Source organism: Elephantulus edwardii, unplaced genomic scaffold (assembly GCF_000299155.1).
Source record: "Elephantulus edwardii isolate Elephantulus edwardi_28Jun2011 unplaced genomic scaffold, EleEdw1.0 scaffold00111, whole genome shotgun sequence".
Taxonomy (NCBI): Eukaryota; Metazoa; Chordata; class Mammalia; order Macroscelidea; family Macroscelididae; genus Elephantulus; species Elephantulus edwardii.
In genome coordinates, this window is record NW_006399861.1 from 4,363,576 (window position 1) to 4,372,165 (window position 8,590).

At 37.2% G+C, this 8,590-nt stretch overlaps 1 protein-coding gene and 1 pseudogene across 1 annotated transcript in view; one reads left to right on the forward strand and one right to left on the reverse strand.

Moving 5' to 3' along the window:
• Window positions 1–8,590, forward strand: part of DOPEY1 (dopey family member 1) — a 161,728-nt gene that overhangs the window by 12,311 nt on the left and 140,827 nt on the right. Inside the window, exon 4 of the mRNA XM_006892160.1 lies at window positions 2,365–2,554. Within this exon, the coding sequence (XP_006892222.1) occupies window positions 2,365–2,554 (190 nt within the window). The remainder of the gene's footprint in view (window positions 1–2,364; window positions 2,555–8,590) is intronic.
• LOC102860531 lies at window positions 5,703–6,172 on the reverse strand (annotated as a pseudogene).

Sequence of the window (8,590 nt, forward strand, 5' to 3'; positions counted from 1 at the left end):
ACTCCTTGGAGGCAAAGATTCTGGGGCTTCGTCTAACATACTTTGGACATGTTGCAAGGAGAGACAGGTCTTTGGAGAGGGACATCATGCTGGGTAGAGTGGAGGGACAGCGCAGGAGGGGAAGACCCTCTATGAGGTGGATTGATTCAGTGACTGGGGTAACCAGGATGGGTGTATCAGAGGCAATGCAATTGGCACAGGATAGAGCAGGGTTTAGGGCTGTTGTAAATAGGGTCGCTATGAGTTGCAAACGACTCAACGGCACATAACAATAAACAACATCTGTCTTTGAGATTCCATTTCTTCATGTCCAAAATATGCATAATGCCAATTTCTGTGTTATTCCAGTAATAAAATAAGTTACTGTAGTGTCTAGTACATAGAAGTCCCCCAAAAAGATTTTGACTCATAATTTAAGATAAGGTAAAATATAGGTCTTTAGTGTTAATAAAAAGGATAAGAAATTGTGACATGTGCCAAGGATTTCTGTGTTGATAATGGTAGAAAATAACCTAGCACTCAAGGAGATTCTGTTTCATTGTTGTTGTTGTTGTTTGATGCCGTCGACTCATAGAGGACTCATAGCGACCTTATGAACAAACGGCCTGAGCACTGTTCGTACATAGAGTTTCTGGAGGCAAGCCGTTTCGGAAGTGGATGCCGCTCCTGCTTCCAGGCTTGATTTAGTTGGGAAGCTTCAGCCAACACTGTCCACCATGGGTACCCATTACCACGATTGGCACATCACTGTCACAGTCTTCAGCATCACAGCAACCACGAGTTACCTCTGTACAGCAATGCACAGACCAGTGCTATACCACCTAGAAGAATGTTTGACAGGAAGACAATTTGAACCTGGCCCAAGGGCTCTTTGGGCTTAAGGCCGCCTCCTGGTTCAAACCCTAGGCCCATGCTGGCTAGCCTCACTCCGGGGACAGAGCAAACCTGCACATCAAATACATTCCCGGAAAAGCATCGACTCCAAAAGCTTGCCACGATTCCTGCTCTCACACCACCATGCTCCTTCTGGCAAGGAGAGCTTCCCAAGACCCTGCGAGGAGCCAGCCAACCAGGAACAACATGGCTGCTTCTCTCCTAATATAACTGACTGCTAAAAGAAAATTATTTCATCTGGGTTTTGTCCTTTTATTTACTAGAGTTGAATAGTTGTAGATAAATACATTCAGATATATTCAGTATCTTTCTAATATATTATTATTGATATTCTTAGAGGATGGGTTGAGGTAGCAAAAAAGATTTAAACATTTTGTGAGTAAGCCTACTTATTTAAATGAAAATAATTTATTCTGGTGTATCTATCGGCTACTCTATCTCCTATTTCAGTTCCTCTTATAATGTTATTATAAGAATCCAAATCCTGAAAAAAATAATGTATTCCTCTTACAAGCTTCTTTGATATAAATTTTTTTAACTCAGTTTTTATAATTTGCTTTTCTTAACCTTCTACTTACTTCCTTACATCTTTAAAGCATTGATGTGAGGTTGTGTTGTTTATAAACCACTTTTTAATTATTCTGGTCTCCTAAGAGAAGTATGGAATCAATACTGTTTTATAACCCCATTAATTATAGGTAAAAATTTAATAGATTGAATAATGATTTTGATGACGGAGATATTCTTGTAATTTCTGCTTTGCTAGTTATTGCAAACAAATTCTATATACAAAGTTTGTAAATAATGATTTTTTAAATGTGTAAATGGAGGTCAGAAGGGATATTAGTGGTAGCATTAAACTACATCACAAATAATCAGTGGAATTTATCAAATTATCATGCCTTTGACTCTTTAGTAGTTCAATGTAATAGATTTTTGTTTTATATTTATCTTGTGTTTAAAACAGATAGTGATTAGTCTTTCATTTGGTCCTTAGTAAACAAATACTGTATCTGTAATTTTGTTGTAGGTCTCACTTGTTATTGTGAATTATCTAGTGTATGATTTAACACTGTATAAGAAAGAAACATGTGCTGGACTTCTTTGTGAAGAACAGATGCTATATTATAGTATAGGCTTGCTATTAAAGAAAATGGACATTTTGTTACTTAGAGTAGCTTAACATACCAGTGAAGTAGAAAGGATTTGAATTGGTTTTGGTAATGTTACCTTCATTTCATATTTGAGGAAACTCTAGAAAGATTATTTTCCCAGAGTTCTTTGGTGGGCTGGGTACTTACATCCAGTCCTCTCAAGCTAAACTATAGGTACGTTCCAGTCTTATTAAACTTGTTTCTGAAGTAGAACATAGCATGGATGCTTTCATAAATTCTGGAAGAGAATAATGATTTCTTTCTTTGAAGAATGTGACATTTTTCCCTTCTAAAATCATTTTGTTTTGTGTCTCAGAACAAACACACTATTGGAAAAGGTCGCTGCTGCAGTGGACCAGTCTGCCTTCTACAGTGCCCTCTGGGGTAGTCTGCTTACCAGTCCTGCAGTGCGTTTACCTGGAATCACTTATGTTCTCTCCCATTTGAACAGGAAGCTTTCCATGGAAGATCAACTGTATATAATTGGCAGTGATATTGAATTAATGGTAAGTCTAAAATGTAATTATTTAGCAAATCATTCCTTTAGAACAAGGTACTATTTCAGACATAAATTGCAGATATACCATGAACGAAGTGTTTGTTTTCATGGAGCTTCAGTTACTACATCAAAGAAAACAAAAGGTTAAAATGACTAGTAATTACTGCTTGTAAAAGTTATTTTGCTCTATAAAGGAATTACTGCTTATATCAGTTATTTGTATCATCTATTTGTTGTTGTTGTTGTTGTTATGTGCCATCTAGTCGTTTGCAACTCATTGCGACCCTATATACAAGAGCCCTAAACGGCATTCTATTCTGTGCCAACCTCGCTGTCTCAAACACATTCATTCCCACCACTCCTCTCACACAATCGATCCATCTCATCAAGGATCTTCCTCTCCTGCACCGTCCTTCCACTCTCCCAAACATGATGTCCCTCTCCAAGGACCAGTCCCTCCTTGCAACATGCCCAAAGTATGTCAGACAAAGCTTCAGAATCCTTGACTCCAGGGAACATTCTGGCTTCACCCTCTCCAGGACAAACCTGTTTGTTCTCCTAGCAGTCCATGGTATATTCAACACTCTTCTCCAGCACCACAACACAAAGGCACCAATTCTGTTTCTATCATCCCTATTCACTGTCCAACTCACCGATGCATAGCATGTAATTGCAAAGACTACAGCCTGGATCAGGCGCACCTTAGTCTCCAGCGTGACGTTGCTGCACTTCAGTACTCCTGAGAGGTCCCTCACAGCTGACTTTCCCAATGCAATTCGTCTCTTGATTTCCTGGCTGCTGTTACCAAGAGTGTTGACTGTGGAACCAAGTAAACGGAAACTGTTAACAATCTCATTCTCTTCACCATCCATACTGATGCTGCCAGTTGGCCCAGTGGTGAGAATCTGTTTTCTTGATATTGAGTTTCAATCCATGTTGAAGTCTGCATCTATAGTGAAGTAAATAAACAGGCTTTATTACATGGCTGAGACCCTTAACGGCTGTTAACATATCCCATGTTTATTAGGATTCTGAAGTGAACTTTCTCCTCAATCATGACCTTCACAGAAATGAAGCATTTCAGACAAAGTGATAGCGAGAAACACTTTAGGACCATTTTGGAAAGATTTAAGAATCATTTTGATGTATGATTGGACTTTTACCCATGATTATAAAAATATACAAAAATTCTTATGTAGACTTTTTTTTTTCTGTGTTCTTAGACTGAGCACTTATCCATAATGTAGACTTTTAAAAGTCAGACTTATTAAAGCAGTTCTATACATAAAAATGAATTATTCTTTTGTATAAATTATTTACATTTTATCTAATTTATACAATTCTGTAACCGCTAGGGTAATTAAGACACAAAACCTTTCTAGTATTCCCAAAGAGTCCTCTCGTGCATTTCCCTCTGTATGGCAAGCATCTTGCAAACATGGATATGTTTTCTATTTTTGCAGTTTTGTTTAGTTGTGCTTTTTCTTTAGAATATGATATGATGGAATCATACCATATAGTCCCAAGTATAGCAGGTCACTAGGTTTTTACCAGAGAGTCCAAACATCTATTCAATTTAGGCCACATCCCTGAGTAGATTGCACCCTCATAAGACAAGGCTTATCATATTTTTACACAATTGCCTCTACTCCTATCTCATTCCATCGCAGAGGTTAGCATTTATAAAACTTAGGATAGTCACATCATACTGAGGATCATGACCATGTGAACATGCAGCATTTACCATCACAGCCTTTATTGCAGTCTTTTTTCCTACACTTTGCATAATATATTGAGATATGTAGATTTGTTTTTGTTGCAGTAATTTGTTCCTGTACATTACTCCATAGATTTCTATACTATGAATGCATCACAGTCTTTTTAAGTCATTCACCAGCTAGTAGATATAAGAATTTTTCACATTGTTTTGGCAATTCTTTTTTTTTTACCACTTGGAAAAATATTTTTATTGTCATTTTTAGTGGATAAAAAATTTAATGTTTTGACAATTCTTAATAAAGCTATGTACATGTGCACATAGACTTTGCACATGTTTTTATTTATTCTGAAAAAAGATCTAGACATTGCTGGATCATATGATTAAGTATACCTTTATTTTTTATAAAGATTTTGCTTTTACTGCATGGTGTCAAATTTATCCCAGTACATAGCTACCCGATAGGACAGAGTAGATCTTGCCCACTGAGTGTACACAAAAAGTTTATAACCATTATTTTGTTATGAAAGAAAATGTAAATGATTGAATGAAAATTCAATGTGAATTGTAAATTTTCAGTCAAGCAAAAAAGAATTTTAAAATAAACAGATCCTTTGCCGTAGATTTTAGTTCCTCCTCTCCAAAAAAATAAGTTATATGAAGAGGAAAATACAATTAAAAATTAAGAAACTTTGCCCCATCTTTCATCATCATCAAAATCTAAGGTATAGTCAAGCCCATTATTTCAGTCACTGTTTGAATCCATCTTTGTTAAGCATCTTCCTCTCTTACAGACCTACTTTGCCCAACGTATTGTCCTTTGCAAGGACTGGCATGTCCTGATATGTCCGAGTATATGAGATGACAGTTCACTTCCTTGCCTTTAAGGAACCACCCCACTTGCACTTCCTGTAAGACAGATTGGATTGTTCTTTTAGCAGTTTATGAATATTCAGGTCTCTCTGCTAACACCACATTTCAAAATTCTTTTCTTCTTTGCTATTCCTTATCAATGTCTGCCTTTCATGGATGTACCAATTGAAAATACCATAGCTTGGGGTCTGATGCACCTTAGTTTTTAACTTGACACTTTCTCTATCACTTTAAAGAGGTTATTGACAGCAGATTTTCCCAGTGCAACATTTCTTTTTATTTCTTGACTTCTACCATGACTTGATTTTGGTTCTAAGTAAAATGAAATAATTGACAACTTCAGTCTTTTCTGCCTGTGTCTTTCATGATCATGGCTACTAGTTCAGTTGTGAAGATTTTTACTTTCTTTTATTGAGGTGTAATCCATATTGAGGACTGTAGTCTTTGAGATTTAGTGCATCTTTCAAGCCTCTTTCACTTCGGCAAGCAAAGTTGTGTTACCTGCCTAATACAGGCTTTGGATTTTGGTAGGTTTTTTTTTAAGGGGGAAGGAAATAGACTTCTTTCACTTAAGGGTGCTGTCTGAGTCAGTGGCCGTGGTGATATTGAGCATGCTTAAGTGCCCAGTCTTACTCAGTGGCCAACACTCACCATCGGTGACAATGCCACTGATCTGGACATCTGAAGCAGGAGTCAGGTACACAGACATGTTCTTGTGGCACTTCTCGAAGCAATTGTACCTGCAGATGTAGTGGAGGTCATTTCAGCAGATGACAGTGGTCCTCTGCATCATCATCTTCGTCACTGCGCCAGGCAGAATTTGCCCTCGGGTGAAGACATTACCAGTGAAAGGGCATTTCTTGTCAATGTAGGTGCCCTCGGTGGCCTTCCAGAGTGTCTTGAAGCCCAGCTGATGTTGTTGTAATAATGTGGAAGCTTCTCGTTGACGATTTCACCTAGCAGCACCCTCTTTTTGTTGTCCGGGAAGATGGTCAGCTGTTTTGGGTAGGCACATGCAGTCTGAATGTTTGCCATATTCCCAGCTTAAGCTGCAGTGGCATCTGGGTTTCCTTATCTGCTGCCCATGGGCTTCAGAGGAAGTGGCTTCAGATGCTCCTCAAGGCTGGGGTGGTTCCTTCTTCACAACCCTGAACAGTGGATAACACAAGTTTTTTATGAGTTTTTCTCTAGTCTTGATGCCACATTGCCTGTCGTATAGTCATGCATCTCTAATTATTTGATCAGCATACAAATTTAATAGGTATGGAGCAGGGAAACAACTCTGATGCACACCTTTCTTGATTTTATAAACTGTGCAATATACCTTTGTTCCAGAAGAGCAGCTGCTCCTTGGTCTGTGTACAGATGAGGACAATTAAGTGTTCTGGAATTCCCATTATTCTTAATATAGTCTGTAGTGTGTTATGATCCATAGAGTAGATTATCTTTGCATACGCAATGAAACATAAGTAGACATCTTTCTGGTTTTCTTTGCTTTCAGTCAAGTTCTACCTGACCTCACCAGTGATAGTCCTTTCTGAGTCCAGCTTGAATTTTTGGCAGTTCCCTCTCAATGGGCTATACCAGCCACCTTTAAATAATGTTCAGCAGTATTTTACTTGTGTGTGGTATTAATGCTAGGGTTCAATAATTTCTGCATTTTGTTGGGTCACATTTTTTTGGCATGAGATATCTTCCAGTCTGTTGGACAGGTAGTCCAGCCATTTTCCAAACTTTTTGGCATATACTAGTGAGTACATCCAGGGTTGCATCTGTTTGCTGAAACACCTAAACTGCTACTCTGTCAATTTCTGGAGCTTGGTTTTTGCCAGTGTCTTTAGTACAGTTTGGATTTCTCTCAGTACCTATTGGTTCTTATGCTTTTGATCATATGCTACTTTCTGAAATGGTTTAGAGTCAACCAGTTATTTTTGCTAGACTGTGTATTCCTTCTATCTTCTTTAAATTCTTTTTGCATCATTCAGTATTTTGCCCATAAATTCCTTCAGAATTGCTGTTTGATATTTGAATTTGTTGTTCAGTCCTTCCAGGCTGAGAAATGTTGAACATGTTCTTCCCTTTTGGTTATCTGATTCCAGGTCATTGCACATTTCATTATAATACTTTACTTTGTCTTCTCTAGCTGCCCTTTGAAGTCTGTTCAGTTCTCTTATCTCACCATTTCTTCATTTTGCTTTAGTTTCAATATATTTTAGAGCAAGTTTCAGAATGTATTCTAACATCCATTTTATTCTTTTTTTTTCCTTTCCTGTCTTTTTAATGACCTTTTCTAATGACACATCAGGTCTTGTGTCATTAGAGTTTAATGCATCCTGTCTGTTCTTGAGATGGTTTTTAAATTCATGTGGGATAAACTAATGCTTGTATTTTGGCTCTCATGGAAATGTTTTCATTCCTTTAGCTTCTGTTTGAACCTATATGTGAATAATTGATGGTCTTTTCCACAGTTGGATCCTACCTTTATTTTGATTCCTGTGTCTTCCATCAGGCAAGATACATGTGTATAATTGTGAATTTATTAATTGCAAACACTTTTTAAAAAATTTATTGTGCAACTCTTACATTTAATCTATACATTTCCTTTAGCCCAAAAGAAACTCAATACATGCTGCTTCTGTAAACATCCATGTACAGCTTTTTTGTGGAGACTTAGGCATTCAGCTCTCTAGGAGAAGTGTTGTTGACTCATAATCTGTGCTTAATGTTGAAAAGAACTTTCAGACAGGTTTTTAAAGCCACTGAATCATTCTACATTGCCACTGGTAATTTCTGAGGATTCCACTGTCTTTCCAGTCAACCATGATGTGTCATTGTTTTGGGTAAATATTGAAATATTATTACATTATGGTTTTGATTTGCATTTGTCTAATGGCTTGTGAAGTTGAGCATCTTTTCCAAAGCTTATTGACCTTTGTTTATATCCGTTTGAGAAATGTCTATTCAAAATCTTAAACATTGTATAAGAAGGATTTCATGGATTTGTTTTATTAGGTTGAGGAATTCTTTGTAGGTTATGAATAGAAGTCCTTATGTAATGTGCCAATATCCTGCATTCTTTAGGTTGTAGTCTTATTTTCTTAACAAGGACCTTTGATGCACTATTAGTTCTGAACAAGCATAGTTCATGCATTAATTTTCTTTTCTCCCTTTTTATTATTGTGATTTTAACGAACGTTTACAGAAAAGTTCATTTTCATTCATTTATTGTTTCACATTTTCTTCCCTACTACCCAATGCGGACAGGGAGTGGGATGGAGTTCCCCTATTAAAACAAGCACCAATGAGGGAGTTTTTCTTTTGCTTTTCAAGGAGAGGAGCAAATGGGGGGGGAGGGGTTTGTGCGGGGAGAAGGATGCAACAATGAATGAATGGAATCCCAAAATCTCTGTAGATGTTCATTGAAATGAAAAATAAACAACCTAAATTAAAAAA